The sequence below is a fragment of the Ursus arctos genome, unplaced genomic scaffold, assembly GCF_023065955.2.
Source record: "Ursus arctos isolate Adak ecotype North America unplaced genomic scaffold, UrsArc2.0 scaffold_25, whole genome shotgun sequence".
Lineage (NCBI taxonomy): Eukaryota > Metazoa > Chordata > Mammalia > Carnivora > Ursidae > Ursus > Ursus arctos.
In genome coordinates this window covers 14,791,594-14,816,560 of record NW_026622930.1, presented here as the reverse complement: position 1 = coordinate 14,816,560, position 24,967 = coordinate 14,791,594, and the positions used below count along the sequence as shown (strand labels likewise).

Genomic DNA, 24,967 nt, shown 5'->3' with positions numbered 1-24,967 from the left:
GACATTGTTATATATTTATTTTATACATAGTAACATTATATTATATAATTTCTAATTTACTAAACTATTTTGTGAGAGGATTACTTTCTTAAAATTATTTTTAAGAACAGACTTACTTATGATTAACTGAAATGGTTTATACATATGTATTAACTCAAAACCTCAGTTTCCTCTATCTCCAAATCATTAAAAAATCTGGTAGGTCAGTGTGTACAGAATAAAATTAATATATATCAAATAACATAATTGAGGTATTTTTCATTTTATCCAGTGAAATTGAAGTCTCAGGGCACAGCTTTTCTGAAAACAACTTATTTTCTTAAAAGAGAAAGCCTTTTATCTTTACAGCAGAATTTTTGTTGTATCATTGCTGATTGAATAAGATTTTAAATAATTCTGATAGTTAAAATCAAAGATATATTTATTATTTTAAAATATTCAATATTATTGTTTTTGTACAAGTTGTGTTTCATTTATCCTAATCTATATTTTTTTGTTAAAAGTCAGAGCAACCTCTGTCCTTCCCAGATACGGTCCACCATGCCTGTTTAAAGGACACTTGAGCACCAAAAGTAATGGTAAGTGAGGTATTTAAGTGGTAAAAGATTATGTGTTGAAAGGTTGAGTGTTTGTTTCCTTTGTAAATTATAGGACATGATGAAAAATTACTTCATTTAATCAGTATTGAACTTCATATTGTTAATTACAATTAAATATTATAGGAATTCTTGAGATGAGGGAATTTAGGAAGCCATCCTTTCAAACTAGTGTTGTGCCCAGGATGTGGCCCTGGCCACCTCCTGCTCCCTGCTGCAGTTCCAGCCCTGCTCTCCTCTGTACTGGCAGACCACCCTGGCTTCCCGCACACCTTCCTTGGTAAAATGGTGATTAGGAGGTTTTTAAAGACACTTGCACTGAAAAGGAAAAGCTGTGCAGAGAAAAAGAACACTTGAAAAATGCATTTTGTATCAGGAGTAAACACCTATGATTTTACTTTTCCAACTGGATTTCTAAATTCTATGAAAAAGAAATCTGTATTTTCTATATTTTCACATCTTAAAGCCTTTAAATTTTTAATGTGAACTTAAAATATATTTTTATAATTATAGCTTCAAAATTTAAACTCTGGGTTTTTTAAGGCAAAATAATTGGACGTCTTTTTCTCCTTATTTACATGAAAAATCTTTGATACTGGTTCCTCTAAAAGTGAAAGAAGGATCACATTTTCAATTAACTTATTTCTTGTAATAAAGTATATGTACACATAGATCAGAGTCATAAATGTTGAAAAATTATTTTTAACTAAAAATTTAAAACTAGATGTATACATACATTAGAAAAGCTGAATGAACAGCAATAAGTAGTTTGCTAACTTTTTTTTAAGGATTTATTGCGGAGCTGGTATAGGTTTAGTAGATCTAAGTAGGAGGCTGGCTGGGTTCACATCTAAACTGCGTCCTTTATCAGCTGTGGGACCTTGAAGACCTTATTCACATCTCTCTGCCTAAGTTTCCATTTCTATTAAATGGTGATAATAATGACTAAATGAGTGTCTACATGTTAAGAGCTTAGAACAATGCATGCATGGTACCTATTCAATAAATTTTAATAGTAGTAATAGTATCAAGCTTATAATTTTTGTATATCCTTGTATTATGCATAGAATTTCCTTAGAAGAATGAATAAAAATAGTAGCAGAGTATACTTCTGGGAGGGGAGGCTAGGGGTCATGGCAGGAAATTCACTTATTTTTCAGTCTTTATATGAAACTGTTTTAGCTGTTGATTTTTTTGAACTATATGTATGTATTCTCAAAATCGGTTTTTAATGTTTAAAAGTTATGCCTACATTTATTTACATTTTATACATTTATACTTACATAAATTTCTAAGATTTAAACAGTTTAGATGAGATTGAAAAGTTTAATGTCATGGAATTTCTATGTGACTGTATTTGTCTTAAGATAGTCTTATTAATTCAAGAAGAGTGCAGTAAACTGATGGTGGTTTCAGGTGTAAAATTAGAAGTTGCCTCTCAGAAAAGAATCTTTGCATAGTATTTTAGAGTTTCAAATTTGTTTGATTTATTCAGCTATTAACAGTGCTAACATTATTTTATAATCAGGCAAGTGGCTAAACATTTTTCGTTATGAGATTGAGGCCTGTCAATAAGAAACAGTTTTGTAAATATAAGGATATATTCTAGAATCTGTTCCCAAACTCTCAGTCTTAGAAAGGTTTGAACCCAAATAGTCAATAGCTTGTCAGTTACCAGTGCAAGAAGATTAAGGCTAGGACATATTCAGCACCACAGATATGTCAGTATGTCCATGGTTAATTTTCAGAACATTTTATAAAAATGAGCTTAATAATCAGTATCTTGTTTATCTCGTGATGATTTTTATATTAATTCTAAATATATAATGATTAAATATGTTTTAATTTTTAGCTTTTTGCACTGACTCCTCCTCTCTCAGACTAAGTACTCTCCACCTGGTCAAGAATCACATGGCTGTTCACTATAATAAAATCCTTTCAGCCAAAGGTAAAAAATGTGCAAATGTGAACTTTCTATACCCAATTTAAACCCTCAGCTTCACTTCTAATTAAGATAAATCTGTAAGCAAAAATGAATACATTATATATAAATGGATTCGTGTTGGTGTGGTGAGATATCAACTGTTAACTCTAACTTTCATATGTAGAAAATTTAGAATGCCATTTTTATCAACTATATTTGATATTTATTTGTATAATAACTACATTATTTCATTTTACCTGTGTTACATGTAATACATTTTTGTGTTTAGATATTGATCTTAATATAATAAAAGTTTATAATCTGCTTTTTTATTTTCAAATCTACTATAGAAATTGTACAAAACGGATGCCAGCTACTACTTTTTTCTTTTTTGTTGCTTTATTGAGATAATAACATATAGAATAAAATGCTCTAATTTTAAGTATACAGTTAAGTGTTTTGGAACATACATACATTTGTATAATCACCACAACAATCATTCTATAACAGGGATTGGCTAACTACAGCTCGTAGGCCAAAGCCTCCTGCCACCTATTTTTGTACAGCTCTTGAACTAAGAATGATCTTTATATTTATGTTTTTAAATGGTCAGAAAAAAAATCAAAAGAACAATATTTTGTAACATGTGAAAGTCACATGAAATTCAAATTTCATTGTCCATAAATAAACACAATCATGTTTATTCTTGGATATATTGTCTATGGTGGCTTTTGCACTAATGTGCAGAGTGGACTAGTTGTGACAGAGGCCATAATCACTCTGTAAAGCCTGAAGAATTCACCATCTGTCCCTTTGCAAAAAACATTCACTGACCCCTGATATAGAACATTCCCATCACCCTAAAAAGTCCCTAGTCCTTTGCAATCAGTCTCTTCCCCCAATCCCTAGCAACCACTGATCTGCTTTCTATCACTATAGTTTTGCCTTTTCTACAATTTCATTTAAATGGAATCATAGAGTGTGTATCATTTTGTGTCTGGCTCCTTTCAATTAGCTGATGCTCTGGAGACTAATCCATGTTGGTATGTACATCCGTAGTTCTTCCTTTTTATTGTTAAGTAGTTTTCCATTCAATGAATATACCACAATTTGCTTATGAATTCATCAGTTCGTGGATATTTGCTTTGTTTTGGCTCAATTTTGGCCATTAGGAATAAAGCTGCTGTAAACATTCGCATACAATCTTTGAACATGTGCTTCCTTTTCACTCCGATAAATGTATTCCCTAGGAGTGGAATAGTGGGGTAAAATGGTAAGTACGTTTAACTTTATAAGAAACTGCCTGTTTTCCAGAGTGATGCCACTGTGTGTTTCTCTCACTTCCACATTCTCACCACACTTCCTTTGGCAGTCCTGCAGCCAGCCTAGCGCAGATACAGGTCACTCATCAGGGTTTTAGCTTGTATTTCCCTAATGCGTAATGATGTTGAGCAACTTTACTTGTGCTTATTTGCTATCTGTAAATCTTCTTTGGTGAAATATCTGTTCAGATCTTTTGCCCATTTTTTTAAATAAGTTGTTTCTTAATATTAAATTTTGAGAGTTCTTTGTATATTAAATACAGATCCTGTATCAGATACATTTTCTCCCAGTCCAAGACTTATCTTTTCTTTTTAAAATTTTTATTATGAAATAATTTTAGACTTACAGAAAAGTTGCAAAAATAATATGGTGTCACAGAAACCCTTCACCCAGCTTTCCCTAATGTTAAAATCTTTCATAACCACAGTACAGTTATTTAAACTAGCAACTGAATATGGATAGAATACTATTAACTACAGATCTTATTTGAATTTCACCAGTTTTTCACTAATGTCTTCTAAAAATTTTTTGTTTTCTCATTCGAAGAGCTAAGTTTTTACATTTTAGTTCGCATTTTATGAAATTTATATTTTAAATGCCTGAGAAATCTAAAGAAAAATTGTATTTTGTGACATGTGAAATCAAGTTCAGCTTTTCATTTGTTTTAATAGTTTATATTTTTCATATCCTGTTTAAGAAATCTTTTCCTAATCTTAGGTCACTAAGATTTTCTTATGTGTTTTCTTCTAAAAGTGTAAGTTTTAGCTCCTACATTTAAGTTTGTGATCCATTCTGAGTGAGTTTTATATATGATATATCGGTTTTTTGCCTCTGAATATCCAAATATTCCCAGTAACATTTGTTGAAGAGATTGTCTTTTCTGTGTTGAATTAATTGCCTTGGCAGGTTTTGAAAGACAGCTGACCCGTATTTGAGGGTAAATTTCTGGGCTTCACGGTTCTGTTCTAGATCTTATATGTCTATCTTTATTATAATACCATCCTGCCTTGGGCACCTGGGTGGCTCAATAGGTTAAGCAGCTGCCTTTAGCTCTGGTCATGATCTCAGGGTCCTGGGATCAAGCCCCACATTGGGCTCCTTGCTCAGTGGCAAGCGTGCTTCTCTTTCTGCTTGCCTCTCCCCCTGATTGTGCTTGCTCTCCCCCTGCACCGTCTCAAATAAATAAATTAAATCTTTAAAAAAAATACCATACTGCCTTAATTACTGTAGCATTACAGTAAGTCTTGAAATCAAGTAGTGTAGGGCCTCTTATTTTGCCTTTTTGGGGGGAGCTTGTTTTGGGACTCCCAATTACAGGTATGCTAAGTGCATGATAGAGGTAGGTAAGGTCAGTCATGCTCTGTGCATTTATTTTCCAATCTTTATTTACTCTGTTTCATTTTGAATAGTTTATATTGCTATGTTTTCAAGTTCACTAATACTTCCTTCTGTAGTATCCAATGAGCTATTAATCCCAACCAGTATATTTTTTATCAAGGGTATTATATTTTTCATCTCTAGAAGTACCATAAAAAATCAAAACAAGGAACTGCAAATTCTGGAACTTTTTGTGCTTTCCACATCTGATATTTGTTGTCATTTATAACTATTAGGAATATTATTAAACAGCTGATTTTTTTCTTTCAGCTGCAGTAGACTGCTCGGTTCCATTAAGCATGAGTGCCAGCATAAAATGTAAGTTATTTTTCACATACTGACTTTTAAAAAGACTTATGGCTAGATGGGTGATGGAGATTAAGGAGGGCACTTGTTGTGAAGAGCACTGGGTGTTGTCTGTAAGTGATGAATCACTGAACTCTGCTCCTGAAAGCAATATTTCACTGTAGGTTAACTAACTTAAAATTTAAATAAAATATTTTTAAAAGCCTTGTGGTAAACTACACATAACATAAAATTTACCATCGTAACCATTTGTAAGTCTAACCATCTTCACCATTTCAGTGGTATTAGCTACGTTCATACTGTGGTACAACTGTCACTACTGCCCATTTCTAGAACGCTTCTTATCTTTCAAAACTGAAACTCGTACCCAGTAAATAATAACTACCTTACAACTATCATTCTGTTTTCTGTCTCTGACTACTCTGGTACTTCATGTAAGTGGCATCATCTGGTAGTTTTCCATTTGTAATTGGCTTATTTCACCTAGTATAATGTGCTTGAATTTCATCCAAGTTGTAACATGTCAGAATCTCCTTCATTTTTACAGCTTTTTGTTTATACAATCATAAGTCAGTAGACTTTGCAACTTAGAATTGAAACCAGGCTTTGCCACTAAATTGCTGCATAACTTTGGATAAATTATTTAACTTCTCTGGATTTCATTATTCCTACATATAAAAAAAATCTGAATCATTTCAATTAAGATGTTTTTACCCAATTGTCATTATCAGATAATCTTCTTTCAGTAGGATCACCTCTAAATGGGAAATTTTGCTAAATAGCAGGTACAATGGCATTGTGATTGGTGTGTTCAGGGAACAGCAAAGAAAGCTATCTAACTGATGTGGAGTGGGCCAGCTGAAGGGTGTCAGGAGAAGTTATTGAGGTGGGCAGAGAGAACAGACTTGGTGGGCTATAGCCAATGCAAGTGCTTGGCCTTTCACTCTGCATGGAATTGGAAGCCATTGGAGGACCTTGAGTAGAAGAGTAGTAGAGCCAGTTTAACTTTTAAAAGCATCTGGCTACTGAATTGAGGAGAGTCCGTAAGGGGCAATCATAGAAGCAGAATGACTAGTTAAGAGACAGGAATGCAGATAAGTAATGGTGATTTGGGACACCCAGCTGACTCAGTCAGAGCATGTGGCTCTTGATCTTAAGGTCATGAGTTCAAGCCCCACTTTAGGCATATGTTACAGGATTTTTGTCCCTTTAGTGCCTACAGTTTTTGGTCCCGCCACTTTGAAGAATGAAGAGATAGACCAGACAGAGTGGCAGGCTGCAAAGCAAAGTTTATTGAGCAGTAGTAGTACAGAGCTCCCAAAGAGGGAGGGGACCCAAGAGGGTTGCCCTTTGAGCTTCTAAGTGTAGGGGTTTTTATAAACTCTTTCATGAAACTATCTTAAGCATCCTGAGTGTGGGCCCCTGTGGATTGGCTGCTAAGGTGTACCAATCAGGGCTTTGGTCATGCACTCGTCCACCGAGCAGGTTATAGTTCACGTGTTGGTGATCTTGTGGGCTGACATTTGGAGACTAAGTGATAGTGACCGATGTTTTATGGTTAATTGTTTTGTTTCAAGATGTTTTGCAAAAGCCATTTTTGCAAAAGCTGCTAGACAGGGTGCTCTTGTGGTCTTGTCTAAGCTGCAAAACAGGATGCTAGTGCAGTTTTGTCTTAGCTGTTCTGGCTTTTTGCTTTCTTGTTGGGGACCCTGGCTCTGATTACCTGTGTCCACCTAACTCCTAACACATAGAACTTACTTAAATTAAAAAAGAAAGGGAGGGAGGGAAGGAGGGAGGGAGGGAGGGAGGGAGGAAGGAAGGAAGGAAGGAAGGAAGGAAGGAAGGAAGGAAGGAAGGAAGGAAGAAAGAAAAAAATTTGAGAATTGACAGTGTTTGGTTGTATTTAAAGAATTGCTCCTATTTCTTGTTTTTGGAATTTAGATTTAGCTAGTGTGTATTTATCCCACAGTACTTTTCAGCTTTTAGTCAGTTGGGACAAGAGGTTTTCTTTTTTGCCATGTAAATGAATAAAATTGCGATGGCTAGAAGAATTACAAAGATTGTTATCACCAAACTAAAGTGTAATTAGTAATCATTATTCTTGTGTTATAAAGCTGATGTTCATTATAATTAATATAACTAACTTAGATTTTATAGACACTTAAAAAAGAAGTCTCTGGGTTTCAGCCATCTTTTTATAAGACACTCTCTTTTAAGAGACTACTGACTCGATCATTTCAATCTTCATAGTATCGAAGCTAGAATAGCTCTACATAGTTTGTTGAGTTGTTTAAATAATCCCATATTCGAGGGGTGCGTGGGTGGTTCAGTGGGATAAGCATCTGACTCTTAGTTTCAGCTCAGGTCATGATCTCAGGGTCTTGGGACTGAGCTCCTTGTCTGGCTCCGCCTGCGCTCAGCAGGGAATCTGCTTGAGGATTCTCTCTCCTTCTGCCCCTCCCCCAGCTCATGTGTGCCTGCTCGCTCACTCGCTCTCTATAAAATAAATAAAAATCTTTTTAAAAATCCCATATTCGAATGTATTAGAAGACTTTACTTTTTATAGCAGTTTTATTGACAAGTGATTTGCATACATCCCTGCTGGGAGCCTGCTTCTTCCTCTCCCACTCCCCCTGCTTGTGTTCCCTCTCTCGCTGGCTGTCTCTCTGTCAAATAAATAAATAAAATCTTGAAAAAAAAAATTCAAAGGGGTTGTACCATTTTACCTTCTCGCCTTCTCTAACACTTGTTATTGACTCCATTTTTTTTTAATTTATTTTTTTAGTAATCTCTACACCCAGTGTGGGGTTCAAACTCCTGACCCTGACATCAAGAGTTACATACTCTTCCAGCTGAGCCTGCCAGGTGCCCCCCTATTGACATTTGATTATAGCCATTCTAGTGGGTGTGAAGTGGTGTATCATTATGGATTCAATTTGCATTTTCCTCATGACTAATGATGTAGAGCATTTTTTTCATATGCTTATTGGTCATTTGCATGTCTTTGATAAATATTCAAATCTTTTGTCCCTATTTTTTAGGGGGGGTAGGGCTGGCAACAGGGAGAGGGAGAGAGAGAATCTTAAGCAGGCTCTGCACCCAGTATGGAGTCCAATGTGGGGCTTAGTCCCATGACCTGAGCAGACATCAAGAGTCGGACACTTAACTGACTGAGCCACCAGGCACCCCTGTCCATTTTTTAATTGGGTTGTCTTATTGAATTGTGTATTATTTATATATTTTGCATGGAATCCTTTATTAGGTATATGACTTACAAGTATTTTTTCCCCATCTATGACTTGCCTTTTAATTTTTTTAAGGATGTGTCTTTAGAAAAAGTATAAGAGGTGCCTGGCTGGCTCAGTCTGTAGAGCGTGTAACTCTTGGTCTCCAGGTTGTGAGTACGAGCCCCATGTTCAGTGTAGAGATTACTTTAAAATAAAATCTTTTTCAAAAAAGTATAAAAGTTTTTCATTTTAAATGTAATTTTTTTAATTGCTTGTACCTAAGATATCTTTGTCTCATCCAAAGTCCTAAAGATTTACTCTTCTGTCTTCTTCTAAGAGTTTTATAGTTGAAACTCTCACATTTAAGTCTGTGATACATTTAGAGTTGATTTTGTGTATGGTATGAGGAGGCGTTGCTTAAATGAATAGCTTGGACAGATTTGGTAATATAGAAGTATTTAAAAATTGATAGTGTTGAGGACTGTTGAGGATTTTTTTACTCACTTGTTTTACCTGTAAGTAAGATAATAGATCTGACAGAGAAAATTCTATTTCATTTACTCCACAGATATTATCTGCTATAATGTAGCATAAATCATAAGGGGGGCACCTGGCTGGCTCAGTTGGTAGAATATGGGACACTTGAACTCGGGGTTGTAAGTTTGAGTCCCATGTTGGGTGTAGAGAATACTTAAAAATAAAAAATCTTTTAAAAAAATGGCCAAGTTACTAATTAGATTTAAAGAAAAAAGAAAGAAAATCACAAGGGAGAGAAATTACATTTACAGACTGTGTTGTAAAAAATCCACGTATAAGTGGACCCATGCAGTTGTTCAAGAGACCTCCCATATTTCAGTCTACCTTTTAAAATAATAAATATATTTACTTTATTATGCTTATTTTTTAATTATAGTTCAAACTTTGAATATTAATTACTTTGTTTTTTAAGGCTGTAGAAATTTTTATAAATTCTGATACAAATCATAGTGATTTGAAACTTGAAATTATCTTGTCCATTAAATTGGGTTAAATTCCAGTTTAAAAAGTATATGACAAATTTTTTATTTTATATGAAAATACAAGTCATTTTGATTATGGTTAACCTTATATTTAACTTTGAAATTTGACTAGCTTTCATTTCACCATTTTCAGCCTTCATACCATATTATATGGTATGGTATATGTATCAAAGATTTATCTTTGATAACAATTCAATACCTGACCTAAAGCATTCTAAAGTGCAAAACCACTTTTTTCATTTATATTTCCAAATGAATAACAGTTAAGTAGAAATCAGTTATCCTAATTGAAAATAATGTTATCTTTTTAAAGTCTATAAAACTTAAATTTGTATGGCATGTGATGTTATTGCATTTGGGGGAGAGTATATGGACTCTGCATTTAGTGATGACAGAGTCACAAACAACACATCAGCATTTCTCACCTTCAGTATCTCTGAATATCTGCTAGGAATTGCTTTCTTGAGCTCTTAGGCTTAGCCAGTTTGTCACATCTTGTTTATGCTCTTTAAATAATGCACTTAAAAGTTTCTGTAAATTAAATATTTGTTAGCTTCTCTTTATACAGAAAAGTATATGGATTTTTATTTATATATCAATAGTGTAAACTATTTTGCAAGAAAGAAAATTTGCCCTTTATTAGTCTTCTAAGACCAAAACCTTAATTTTTCTGTTTTGTTCTTTATTTTAAAAGATTTGTTTTCCCCATCAGATGCAGACCAACAACGAAGAGAGAAACTCAAAAAGGAGTTAGCACGATGTGAAAGGGAGTTGAAATTAAATAAAACAGCAATGCAGGCCAATTCTAAAAATAATTCCAGGTCATTATTTAACACTCTACAAAAGGTAAGATAGTATTTTTACCTGTTAAAAGCAGATGTTTCTAAGGTATTTCATTAGTGGTACAACCTGGCAGTAAATATTTTAAGCTTTTCAGACCCCACAGTCTCTCACAGTTCTTGTGCCCTTTGACAGTAGCCACAGACAAGATGTAAATGAATGGGCATAGCTGTGTTCCAGTAAAACTTTATTAAGAAAGACAGTAAACCAGATTTGGCCTCCAGGCTATAGTTTACTGACCCCTGCTCTTGGTGTTTTGTGATACCCTTTAACATCTGATTGAGGAAGTTCTCTTATTCCTAGTTTGCTAAGAAGATTTGTTTTTCCTTTCTCATGAATGGATGTTAATTTTATAAAATGCTTTTCTGCATTTTTTGAAAAGATGGCATCATTTTTCTTTTTAATCGATGTATGTAGTGAATTATAGTCAAGTTTCTAATGTTAAAACTACTTTGCATTCCTAGTATAAACACAACCTTGTCATAATGCAATTCCTTTTCTATACGTTGCTGGGTGCAGTTACTAATACTTTAAGATTTTAGCATCTACCGCCATTATTGATATTGACCTGTCATTTTCCTTTTTCTCTATATGGTTACGCTACCCTCATAAAATAAATAGGGTGCTGTTTCCTCTTTTTCCATGCTCTAGAATAGTTTATATAAGTATGGAATTATTTATTCCTTGAATTTGATGGCTCAACATTAAAATTACCTGGGCCTAAAGTTTTCTTTGTTAGAAAATTTTTGATTACAAATTCAATTTTTTGAATCATTATAAACTATTTTTTAAAGTTGTATTTATGTTGGAAGTTGTCCATTTCATCTAAATTTTCAAATTTTTGGCATAGGTTTATTTAAATGTAGTCTCTCTTAATCTCTCCTGAATATGTATTTCGCCCTTTTAATTCCTCATGTTATTTGTGCCTTTATTCTTCTTTCTTTGATTTTTTCTCACCAGAGATTTGTCAGTTTTTTAAAATCTTTTTAAAGGGCATTTTGTTTTACTTCATTAATCTCTATTGTATTTTGTTTTGTTTTTTAATGTCTGCTCTTTCTTTTCCCCTTTTGGTTTTCTGTGGGTTTATTTTGTCTTACTTTCCTTCTTTGCTTAGCTTATTTTCAGCCTCACTTCTGGACAGTAAAAGCATATTTTAAGGTTATAAATTTTCCTCCACATGCTGCTTTAGCTGCATCCCACAAGTTTTGTTATGTGGTATTTTTATTATGAGTCAATTCAGAGTATTTTCCATTATCTCTTTTTTAACCTAAGAGTCATTTAGAAGTATTTCTTAATCTCTGTGTTTATTTTTTTCCCTAGGAGTTTTCTCTTATTCCAGATTTCTAGCCTAATCATAGAATATCCATATGATGCTAATTTCTTGACATTTGTTGAGAAATTTGTTTTATGGCCCAGTAGGTAGACAAATTTCTTAAAATGCACTGTGTTATTATTTGTTGGAAAAAAATATATACTATAGTTGTTGTGTACAGTATTTACTATACAGTGTATTCATTAGATTAAACTTCATATATATTCAAATCTTACTGATTTTTTTTGTCTGATCAATCTATCATTTATTAAGGGAAATCTTCTACATGATTATGTATTTAGCTATTTGTCTAAAAATTAGTACTTAAACTTTTTTTAACTTGCTTATATTTTTATAAGCCTTGATGATAAATATTTAGACAAATTCAGATTCAAATTATTATTTTAGGCATATTTTAATATTGGGTTTTATAGTTAATAGACACCTGTTTTAATTATAATCTGCATTTACTGAAAACTTTCCTACAATTAAAAAGAAAATGCTGGGGCGCCTGGGTGGCACAGCGGTTAAGCGCCTGCCTTCGGCTCAGGGCGTGATCCCGGCGTTACGGGATCGAGCCCCACATCAGGCTCCTCTGCTATGAGCCTGCTTCTTCCTCTCCCGCACCCCCTGCTTGTGTTCCCTCTCTCGCTGGCTGTCTATCTCTGTCAAATAAATAAAATCTTTAAAAAAAAAAAAAAAAAGAAAGAAAATGCTAACTTTAGGGGCACCTGGGTGGCTCAGTTGATCAAGCGTCTGCCTTCAGCTTGGGTCATGATCCCAGAGTCCTGGGATCAAGCCCCACATCAGGCTCTCTGCTCAGTAGGGAGTCTGCTTCTCCCTCTCCCTCTGCCTGCCGTTCCACCTGCTTGTGCTCTCTCTCTCTCTGCCAAATAAATAAATAAAATCTTAAAAAAAAAAAAAAAGAGATCTACCTGTAGATCTCAGTACACAAGTTCAAGACCACAAATATAGATAGATGTTAGTAATTCTTTTTTTAGTTTCAGAAAGAAAAATGATTGCTGGGGCACCTGGGTGGCTCAGTCAATTGTCTGCCTTCAGCTCTGGTTGTGATCCCAGGGTGCTAGGATCGAACCCCGCATCAGGCTCCCTGCTCAACAGGGAGTCTGCTTCTCTCTTTCCTTCTGCCCCTACCCCGATTCATATTCTCTCCCTCTCTCTATCTCTCTTACTCACTCTCTCTCTCAAATAAATAAAATCTCAAAAAAAGAAAAACAATTGCTATTACTTATATTTAGAATTATATTTTAATAATTCAAAACCTTGAATAGAACTTCATATACAATGCTGACATCTTTAGGAATATATAATCTCTAAACCCAAAGGCAGCTATTTTTTGGTGTATAATGTGGAACTCCCCAATTATGTGAATTTGTAAACATAATTGATGACGATCCAACCAAATGTTCTTAGCCCTCAGGAGAACCACAAGATGAAGATGTGTTAATCGGAGAAGTGAATGGATTTCCATCCTTTACAAGGTCACCAGTAACGTCTTCAGAGAGACTACACCTCAATCTACCTAGATCTGATAAAGTCCCCACAAATGGTACTGAGAAGAACTCCAGTTCCTCCGTGTTCAACGTGGATTACACCCCCTCTGGGCCCAGGAGGGCATGCTCTGGAACTTCATACGGCAGAGGGCCCAAGAGCACATTTCCAAATACCCATCGGTTTCAGTTAGTTATTTCAAAAGCACCCAGTGGGGACCTTTTAGATAAACATTCTGAACTCTTTTCCAACAGACATTTGCCATTCACTCCACGCACTTTAAAAACAGAAGCAAAGTCTTTCCTGTCACATTATCGATACTATACACCCGCCAAAAGAAAAAAGGATTTTACAGATCAGCGGATAGAAGCTCAAACCCAGACTGAATTAAGCAGGTATGGCACATTCACAGCCAGTAGTAAGTCCTTCAGGATGTTGTAGAATTAAATAATAATATTCCTTATTTTATATCACGTACCTAATGTGTCAGACTTAAGGTCTGGTAGTGCCCTTTTGAATGGGATGGGATTAATGTGACTTTTCCTTTTGTATGTGTCACTGAAACTACCTAAGTAATTGTTGAAAAGTAGCTATTAAACTTGTCAAGCTCCTTATAAACAGGAATGTTACATATTTCATTGTTTCAAACATGGTATATTGTTTTTAAATATACCATGAATTTTCAGAAAATCCTTAAAATATGTCATCAAATAGCATTTGTGTAAATATGTCTATAGATTCATGTTAAAAATGGCAAAACAATGGACTAGCAAGGAAAAAAAACACTGTTTCTCTGACTTTCCCTGGGCTCCCTTCCTGCAAATATTCAACCCCACTCTTATATAGCAGCAACTCCCCAGGAATAATTTAGCCAAGTGGGACAGTTTCTGAAAACTAAGTGTAATTTGCCTCAATAATGTTTTCATATTTGATAGTGCCTGGCACATAATGAATATTCAGTAAAAGTTTGCCAAATGATTGAAGAAACAAACAAATCTTATAAAGTGTTAACTGATTTGTGATTGTTTTTCCTGGTGTTATATGAACAACTATTTACCTGGTCCTACATTTTAGTTATTTTTAGAAAGCAAAAAACAATTTAGGACTAGTATTCTTTTCTCTGGGTATAGAGAAGAGGTACGATAATACCAGATGAGTCTGCGTTCATTTAATCCCGTGAATTAAGGAATAGGGAGAAATAAGGAAAGGAAGCATATTGTATCCTTTTTTGATTGTGTGTATGACAGCTTTTGAGGATAATAGATCCCATTTCCCTAGTCCCATTCTATCCGGGTGAAATCTAGCTGCTATTCAAAAAAAGGAAAAACAAGCTGTGTAATCCAAACCATATCTATTTCCTGATTATATAATTAGAAATTACACATTTTATAAGAATAGATGGATTTCATCTTTTATGTTTGAGAGGTTTTTTTAAGACAGTAAACTTATTATCAGAGTGTCTTTTGAAGGCTTGACAATTATTCCTTTTAAAATATTACAGCTTTAAATCTGATTTTGAGACACTTGACACCAACAACTTCACAGATTCAGAAGAGAACACAAAGCAGGTAATAAAAATGAGATCTCTGTGTGTGCCACATTGGAATGATCGCTGCTTTAACTTAATAAAATATGTATCGCTGTTTGGACTTGAATAATCTCTTGGTGACACTTCTTGCAGATGATGTAGCCAGTATAGAGAAGTACTGCCTATTTACACATGACTATAGCTTTCTTTGAGTGGCCAGATGGATCCTGCCCTGTCTGGGAAATCACCTGTTAGCACTTTTTCTAGATGGTTGGTTGGCTGGCTAGATAGATGAATAAATGAAAAAAATACCTTAAATGTTGCTTTCAAAGATGTAGACTTGGATCACCGAAGGAGCCAGAAAAGCTATACAGAAGTTATTTTAATTTCTATGCCTGTACTTTTTTTTGAATTGCCACTGATTATTGGAAATTATACGTTATATACGAATAGATGGGTATCATTCTTATATTTGCTCTTACTTTTTTCCAGACCATAAGGCTGTTTTTTATAGTGTTTATGTTTTGAGTGTTTAGCAGTCATTTCTTTTAAAATATTACAGCTTTAAGTCTGATTTTCACATAAACTGATTATTTTTATTTTTATTTTGGGAGTATTAATCATACACTTTTGTCCTAATTTAAATTTATTGTTTTATAAAAACAGTTGTCTATTAAAATGTCAAACACAGGGCACCCAGGTGGCTCGTTCAGTTAAGCATCTGACTTCGGCTCAGGTCGTGATCTCAGGGTCCTGGGATCAAGCCCAGCATCAGGCTCCCTGCCCTCCCCCTGCTTTGCTCTCTCCCCTCCCCTGCCAAATAAATAAATAAAATCTTTAAGAAAGAGAGAGAGGGAGGGAAGGAAGGAAAGGAAGGAAAGAAGAAGTCCTTGATTGGGTAGAAAATGTATTCTAAAACAGCCTTTGTCGTAATATATCAGTCACTTTTACCTATGGGATATCTTCACTGTTTCCTTGACTTTTTTGAAATGTGCCTGTTTTGCTTTATTTCTGCTTTCATAATGTATTTTTGAAGCAAAATAAAGATTGATTCTTCTCATTACATCCCCAGGCATCTAATTGTGTGACATATGATATCAAAGGAAAAATAGCTCCTTTACCCTTACAAGGGCATGACTTACCATGGGTTGAGATTAAAGATGGTACTCTTCAGTGTTCCTCACCAAGGTAAACAGCTTACAGAAGTCATTGCAACTGTCTATTTAACTGCTTTCCTGTGTAACAGACATATAATATTTGCAACATAAGCACTATTCTAATTACATGCATTCTAATCTACTTTGGTGTTATATAATTCAGCGGCAGTGTTAGTAAGGAAATTTTACAAAGTAGTTAATAAAAGTTTAAATGAATTCATTTTGCTAATTCATTAATAAAGAAAAAGGCGATACTGGCTTATATTATTTGCCATTGCTATTCACATGAAAAAGGACTTTTCCTGGGGTGCCTGGATGGCTCAGTTGGTTAAGTGTCCAACTCTTGATTTCAGCTTGGGTCATGATCTCAGGTCACGAGATCAAGCCCCGCATTGGGCTCCGTCCTGGATGTGGAGCCTGCTCAAGATTCTCTCTCTCCCTCTCCCTCTGCCCCCCCCACACACACACCCCCCCCGCACAAGTGCACACTCTCTCAAGAAAGAAAGAAGGAAAGAAAAATAAGGATTTTCCTGAAGACAAATCCTGTGGCAGAAATAATACTGAAGATTTGGGGATTCATAGTTCATGATTTTGAACATTCACCATATGCTAGTGTTTTATCTGTCACTGCCATGTACTGGCACTGTTTTTAAAAACTGCGCATCGTGTTCAGTAATTATGGAATACTACACCTAAATAGAAATGATAGCAAAAATGCCTTCGATAGTTCCAGCTGTCAAATGTATTTCCAGTGTCAGAGATTATATATGAGATGAAGAAGGTGGTAATAAAGGACTAGAGATTAAAAAGAGGGCAAGAGGGGCATCTGGGTGGCTCAGTCGGTTAAGCGTCTGCTTTCGGCTCAGGTCATGATCCCAGAGTCCTGGAACTGAGCCCTGCATCAGGCTCCCTGCTCAGCGGGGAGCCTGCTTCTCCCTCTCCCTCTGCTTGCCGATACCCCTGCAAACACACATGATCCCTCAGAGCCCAGGCCCTTCCCAGGGAGATGGCACCTGGCGGGGCTGTGGGCGGTTCATTACTAATCTCTCTTGTCTTGACATTCATGATGCTTCAGTACTCATAACAAGATTATAAGCTAACTCGTGAGTCTTTCTGCAATGAATATAAAGAATGGCCTAAAGAAAGGAATATTTATCTTTTCTAGTAGTTTCAATCTAAAAGAAGTAAAGCAAAATATTTATAATTAAGCATACCTGAATAACAAGATTGGAATTAACTAATGATGACATAACTATTGACAAAATTTGTCATAATGACCATCTTAAAACAGTTTTTCATAGGGAAATAATCTGTTTCCAGCATTATTTATATGTTAACCTTAGTCAAAGTGAAATTGTGTGTACTAGGTAAGTGCTATCGTCCAGTTTGGAAAAGGATTGTGGGGGCACCTGGGTGGCTCAGTTGGTTAAGCATCCAACTCTTGATCTCAGCTCAGGCCTTGGTCACAGGCTGGTGAATTCAAGCCCCACACTGGGCGTGGAGCCTACTAAATAAATACATACATATGGTGAATTTGTCATCAGAAGACTAGTTAAAAATATCTTTGCTACTCATTAACACCTGTCTTTGGCAAGTTACCCAGCCATTCTGCCCCTGGTGAACTCATCAGTCAGTGGAAAAAATTATACGTACCCAATGTACCAGTCAGGGTTGTTCGGAATATTAGGTCAGATCATGGATATGAAAGTACTTTAAAAATTCTAGAATACATCATTACTAATATATAATATTATTGAGTACTTATTGCATGCCAATCATTGTTTTGTTCAAATATTGTAATTTTCTCTTTTCAGGGCAGTATGTCAGTATTCCCTGCAGCTTCCTCCAGAGAGAAAAATCCACTCTGAGTAAGATCTTTTTAACGTCTTCATTTTGCTTAGTGGAAATCAAGAATTAAGAATCATACAAACTATTATTAAATAAGTCAGGACTAAATGCTAATTTCTTTTACAACTAGCTTTGGAGTTCAATCATATAATATACCCTAAATTTGAGAATGATCACAATTTTCTGAAATAGTTATCAATCACTTCATCTTTATGTCCAGGGGAAGTTTGTCCCTAAGTTATTAATGCCTGCTGGTTTTTTTATAATTAGTACCCATAAAAATAAACAAGAATAACAAGAGTTTTAGAGGAATGCAGACTTTGGGTAGCTCAGGATACCCTTCCGGGAGGTTTCTAACCTCACCAGGTCTTTGCAGATAGCAGACTTCTGGGTTTTAATGTCATTTTAGTTAAGCTACACTTTTTCAGGGAATATCATCTATTTTATAGAGTTTCATTTATTCTCAAACTCGCTACTTAAATATTAGAGCCTGAGAATCCGTTTGAAAGTGTAACTTTTTATATAACATTTTAATCTATTATCTAATTTTCTTATTAATTCTTCCCTTTACATTTACTTACTAGTTGAGTGGTTACTTGCTACTTACATTTTCTATCAATTCAGATTTCAACTAATTAAAATCAAATTTATAATAGTATTCAATTATACTAGCTATTAAAATATAAGATAATGTGCCCACATATTTAAAAATTATCACTCTCTTTATATACACAAATTTCCCACTAGAATATTTTTTCTTCTCTCCATACATTTTGAGAAAAAATGCTCAATAAATTTCCCGATCTTCAAACAAGATGCTCTTCTAGCAGAAGAGGGTCTCATAGTTGAAGTTCTTCCTTCTCTGGATGAGCTTCCTCTTTCCCCTCCTCTAAGTGCCACGCACAGGGCTCCCACCTCTGCTGCTGGACGTGGTCAGAAGTCAGAGGACCCGTAAAATGCTTGTCGAGAACATGCGCCCCCGGTGGTTCACGTGTGGTCGCCCTTTTGCCCTTGTTTGCTCTATTTTGGTTTTTGTTTGTTTTATGTGTGTGGTTTTTTTTAGTTTTGTTTTATTGGTTTTTGTTTCTTTGTTTGCTGTTGTAATTCCTGCTTATCTGTTAGTGCTGGATGAATGCCATACACATCTATAAAATTGTACTCGATTAGGAACATTTTCTCCTCTTTAAATTTATCTTTGTATAAGAATGTAGACATAAGTTTTTTTTATAACATTCCTCTTAATGTGAGATAGTAGTGGTAGATATTTCTAATTAGGTACTCATATGTGTCATAGTAGTGGTAGATATTTCTAATTAGGTACTCATGTTTCCTGTAGTTTTCAGAGTAAGTAGGAAATAATTTTTATGCTGTGTACTGCTTTGTTTTCACAGTGAAGAAGAACTGTTATATCTGAGTTTCATTGAAGATGTAACAGATGAAATTTTGAAACTTGGTTTATTTTCAAACAGGTAAGATTTTTTAAATTATATTATGGTGGTTGAATAGTACATTAAATACTCTTCCTTATCATGTTAATTTTTTTAAGTTATTTCCACATATTAGGAAATGAAAAATTATATTGCTTTCTTGGGGGGGACAGATTTTTTTTTAAAAAAAGATTTATTTATTTGAGAGACAGAGAGCATGCAAGTGGAGGGAAGGGCAGAGGGAGAAAGAGACAGACAGACTTCTCACTGAGCACAGAGCCCAATGCAGGGCTCAGTCTCACAACCCTGAGATGTGACCTGAGCCAAAAGCAAAAGTCGATGCTTAACCGAATGCATCACCCAGGCGCTCCTTAGGGGGACATATTCTTATAATTAATAGCAAATTGTAAAGAATGTTTAATTCTTTACCATATAAGGCAAGTTTGCAGTTTAGGGGAGTTACAGAAAAGAATAAGAATAGAGATTTTACTTATTTAAATACTGTTATTTCTCTAAGATGCAGAGAACAGATTGGGGGTTGCCAGTGGAGGGGGGCTAGGCGAAATGGGTAAAGGTAGTCAAAAGGTAGAATTCCCAGTTATAAAATAAGTAAGTCGCGGGGATGTTAATGTACAGCATGGCGACTGTAGTTAATAGTACTGTGTTGCATATTAGAAAGTACTTTGTGAGAGAGTAGATCTTAAAAGTGCTCATCGCAAGAAAAAAGTTCTATAACTGTGGGGATGGGTGTTAACTAGACCTATTTTGGTGATTATTTTACAATATAAACAAATGAATCATAATCTATGTCAGTTGCACCTTACTTTAAAAAATCCATCACAGGGGTGTCTCAGTGACGCAGTCACTTGGGCGTCTGACTCTTGGTTTCGGCTCAGGTCATCATCTCGGGGTCGTGGGACCAAGCCCCGTATCAGGCTCCATATCAGGCTCCCCACTCGGCATGGAGTCTGCTTGAGATTCTCTCTGCCCCCCCCAGCTCATGCTTTCTCTCTGAAAATAAAATAAATAAATCTTTTTAAAAAATCTATCACAAAAAAAAGAGAAGAAGAAAATGAGGGATGCCTGGGTGGCTCAGTCACTTAAGCATCTGCCTTCGGCTCAGGTTATGATGCCAGGGTCCTGGAACCAAGTTCCTCATTGGGCTCCTTGCTCACCAGGGAGCCTGCTTCTCCCTCTGCCTGCCACTCCCCCTGCTTGTGGTCTCTCGCTCTCTCTGACAAATAAATAAAATCTTAAAAAAAGAGAAAGAAAATGATATCCATATTTGAAAGAAAGATGTAAAACTGTCTTTATTCACAGACAACATTGTCATCCATGTAAAAATCCCACAGAGTCTACAAAAAAAATTATAACTATACAAAAACAACACTCTATCTCTTAGTTATAATAGACTGGTGAACCAAATTTTTGTGTATTTGAAAGATCCATCATCTCATTTTACTATTTGAAACTTGTCACGAGAATCAAAAGCAAGCATTTTTGTTACAACTGTTACTAGTAAAGTGAGGACAAATTAAAAGCTAGGTTAATATACTGTAAATGAAATGGAAAGTTTATAAACCCAGATTAGATATTGCATATCTTAAGGAAACTTGTGGTCCTGAATCAGCTTGAACATTATTTATCTGAATAAAGTTCACTGGGCACCGAGACCTACTTACTGTTACGTATCATAGAACCCCATTTATGCTACATGCTTTCCCTGTTGTAATATGTCAAGTACAGCATTTCTAATGAATTACTTCTATTCTTATATGAAGTTTTTTTAATTAAAGTAAAATTTGTATTATTGCTATAAAAAGATAAACTAAAAAGACCTAAGTTTTTTATAATAATTCTGTTTACTACTTTTATTTAAAAAGGGTGATTAAAAATGTTTTCATAATGGTTATAGAATTTCAATTGGCAAGATGAAAAAGTTCTATTGGTCTGTTTCATAACAATATATGGTTATGAAATATATTTAACACTACTAAACTATACACTTAAAAATGGTTAAATGGTAAATTTTATATTACCTGGGTTTTACCACAACAAAAACATTAAGATTCCAAGTATAAATCAAACAATAAAGCACAGGTTAGAAGCAAAAACAAAAAACATTTGCATAGAACATGTGTTTGTTGTAGAAAAAAAAACTTAAATTTTTCGTTTAGATTATAAGGCTATTTATTGCAGCTTTTGTTATTAAAGCACCAAAAAAATAGAACCCGTATATCTAATAGTAAAGGTTTGGTTGAATAAATTGTTGAATATTTACAAGATCAAGTGTTCAGAAACTTAAAATGATGTTTTAGAAGTGTATTTATTTATACAGAAAATTGTTCAAAATAAATGGTTGATGAGAAAAAACAAAATAGGTACCCAAACAGTATGTATTGTTTATAAAAGATAGAATGCGGATTTCTTGGGCTTTTAAAAAATTGCTCAGTTGGGGCACCTGGGTGTCCCAAGTGGTTCAGCATCTGACTCTTGGTTTCAGCTCAGATTATGAGATCGAGCCCTGTGTCAGGCTCCCCACTTAGCAGGAAGTCTGCTTGAGATTCTGTCTCTCCCTCTGTTTCTGTCCTTTCTCCCCACTGCACGCACTCTCTCCTTTCTCTCTCTCTAAAACAAATAAATAAACCTTTTTTAAAAATTGCTGAGTAAAATAGAACTACTAAATCTAAGATTGGCTTACTTCATTGATCATAACATGATAACAAAGGAGTTGTTTTTCAACAAAAGTATCGATACCTTCATGTGATAACAAGACAAGCATAGTGTAGTTGAAAAAATAATTTCTCTGGACCCAGATACATCTGGGTTAAATTCTCCTAATGGCTTGTGACCTTAGGGGAGAGGAAGTCATCATCTTAGATCATTTTCTCATATTTAAAATGATCTTTACAATACCTTTCTCTCCAAATATTGGTCATGATTACAGGTATAATGATTGTGTGTCTAGTGCAAATGTCTAGCCCTTAGTGGTACTTATTAAGTGATAGCTTTTAGGTTATTATGTGGATTTACCATCAGTGGAATTTTTCTCAAGTATAATTGAGGAAGCATTGAAAAGTAACTCTTTATAAGAGAATTTCCTTTGAGGTTTGGTTTGGGGGGGGTTGTGTATGTGAAAGAGAGAGAATGGGAGGGAGAGGCTTTTGGCGTTTGCATATGTGCATGAGAGAAAAATAAGAATGCTTTTTGGTCTGTGGCAGGGGTATTGTTGGACCTCATTTAAAATATTTTCACAGAAATGTAAGTGGTATATAATCTTTCAGAAACAATGGCATCTGTTATAAAACTTAAACAAAAACAAAAGCCATACTAGCTCCCAGATTGGAGAACTTGACAGAACAGGGAAGGATTATTAGTGTTTCGCTCTGGAAAGAAAAAGAAGAATCTAAAAAATATTTTCCAGGGGTGCCTGTGTGGCTCAGTCGTTAAGCGTCTGTCTTCGGCTCAGGGCGTGATCCCGGAGTTCTGGGATCGAGCCCCACATCAGGCTCCTCCGCTGGGAGCCTGCTTCTTCCTCTCCCACTCCCCCTGCTTGTGTTCCCTCTCTCGCTGGCTGTCTCTGTCTCTGTCAAATAAATAAAATCTTTTAAAAAAATAATAACTAAATAAATAAATAAATAAATATTTTCCAACCTTTAGTAGTCTTGTTATTGCATGGCTATTTTGTATTTAGTTGATTTTCTGATTTTGAGACATTAACATTTCTATTTATCATTTTTAGGTTTTTAGAACGCCTATTTGAGAGACACATAAAACAGAATAAACATCATTTGGAGGAGGTTTGTCTTTCTTTAGACATTCATTAGAAAAAATTCTAGTATGGAAAGAATTTTAAAGTTTTTCCATAGCCTCAAAGAATGCATTGAAAGCAAGGCTGTTTTTCCCTTGTACCTTTTGTGTGTATGGGCGGGGCGGGGAGGTGAGAGAAGGATTAATCCTGCTGAGATGCGCTGCACTGCAGACAAAAGTGATTCAGTTTGACGAGCTGAATTAATGTAATTATTCTTGCCTTGGCTTGATCCTAGGGGAAAATGCGCCACCTGCTGCACGTCCTGAAGGTGGACTTAGGCTGCGCGTCCTGGGAAGGCGCGGTGGAGCCGGAACACAGTGATACGCTGAACTCACTTGATTTTGAACAGGCTGAGAATTCGGAAGAAAATGAAGATAAAAGTAAACATGATACTACAATTCAACAGGAACGTCAAGAATACCAAAAAGCTTTGGATATGTTATTGTCCATACCAAAGGATGAGAACGAGAGACTCTCTTCACCAAGTGAATTTTTCCTACCCATCTATAAATCAAAGTACTCAGAAGGGGTCATAATTCAGCAAGTGAATGATGAAACGAATCTTGGACCTTCGGTTTGGGATGACAAAAATCCAAGTGTCTCCGACAGCCTAACAGACCAAGAGACATCTGTGAATGTCATTGAAGGGGACAGTGACACCGAAAAGGTGGAGACTTCAAATGAATTATGTTGTCTTAGCACAGAGCTCTCCCCGGCTCTTCAGTTTCACAGTGTCCAGGATGACAACAGGCATGACATGGAAGGACCGACTCTTAAAATCATGGAAATGAGCATTGAGGACGGACCTTTGGATGTTTGATCTTCATTAATAAATATCCCAAATGGCCAGTAATTCAATATTCCTTTTCCTCTGTTTTATTCTTTTATATATTAAGATTTCTGTATTTGCTTTCCAGGCTGTATAATAAATTACCTTAAATTAGCAGCTTAAAACTACACACATGTATTATTTATCCCACCATTTCTGTGTATCAAGAGTTTAGGCATAACTGAGATGTGTCTGCTCTGGGTCTCAAGGCTACAAGCTAGGTGTCATTTGGGGCTATGGTCTCATCTGGAGGCTTGATTGGGGTGAGAATCTACTTCCAAACTCTTTTTTTTTTTTTTTTTTTTTTGCTGGCCATTGGCTGCCCTCAGCTTCTAGAGGCTGTCCACCGTTCCCTACCACTGTAAGCAGCCACAGACTCACTGTTTGCTTTTTTAAGGCGAGTGAGATGAAGCCCCGTATTACATAATACGGGAATGACTTTCCATCACCTTTGCTACCTTCTTTTAGTTAGAAGCAAGTCACAAGTCCTGCCCACACTTAAGGAGTGGAGATACTATACAAGGGTATGAATGCCAGAAGGTGAGAAGCATGGGATCCCCCTAAGATCTATTGGCCATGATTTCTAAAGTTGCTTTTCAGGGGGAACATATTTTACCCAGACATAAGTGATCTTGTGTGCAATGGGAAATGGTTTATGATCTGGCATGGATCTTGAAACATTAAGCCGTATCTGTAGTATCTTAATTTCTTCTTTCTCACTTTCCTGCCAATATCTAAACTTCAAGGCCTTTCAGTGAGCTAAGGCAGAATGTCAGCTCTCTGAAAAATTGTCCCTTTTTAATGAGGGCAAACATTCTATCAACCCAGTTTGATACTCTTCTCTTGCCCTTGTAGTTCAGGAGTGGGATCTTTACTATTAAGATATGTCTCAGAAGACTTATCTCTGTTCATCTTTTTTCAACTGCTTACA

General features: G+C 35.4%; 1 protein-coding gene across 2 annotated transcripts in view; it reads left to right on the top strand.

The window, feature by feature from the left end:
* Positions 1 to 24,161, top strand: part of SPATA7 (spermatogenesis associated 7) — a 29,859-nt gene extending 5,698 nt beyond the window's left edge. The window contains exons 2-12 of one of the 2 annotated variants that reach the window (XM_026515495.4): positions 504 to 578; positions 2,449 to 2,544; positions 5,491 to 5,538; positions 10,485 to 10,618; positions 13,359 to 13,831; positions 14,938 to 15,004; positions 16,037 to 16,152; positions 17,936 to 17,989; positions 19,361 to 19,438; positions 23,139 to 23,196; positions 23,443 to 24,161. In XM_026515495.4, coding sequence (XP_026371280.1) covers positions 504 to 578; positions 2,449 to 2,544; positions 5,491 to 5,538; positions 10,485 to 10,618; positions 13,359 to 13,831; positions 14,938 to 15,004; positions 16,037 to 16,152; positions 17,936 to 17,989; positions 19,361 to 19,438; positions 23,139 to 23,196; positions 23,443 to 24,027 — 1,784 coding nt within the window. In that variant the 3' untranslated portion in view covers positions 24,028 to 24,161. Of the gene's footprint in view, positions 1 to 503; positions 579 to 2,448; positions 2,545 to 5,490; positions 5,539 to 10,466; positions 10,619 to 13,358; positions 13,832 to 14,937; positions 15,005 to 16,036; positions 16,153 to 17,935; positions 17,990 to 19,360; positions 19,439 to 23,138; positions 23,197 to 23,442 lie in introns of both variants that reach the window. The other variant, XM_057318687.1, reaches the window with a different exon arrangement.
* The last annotated feature ends 806 nt before the right edge of the window (positions 24,162 to 24,967 follow it).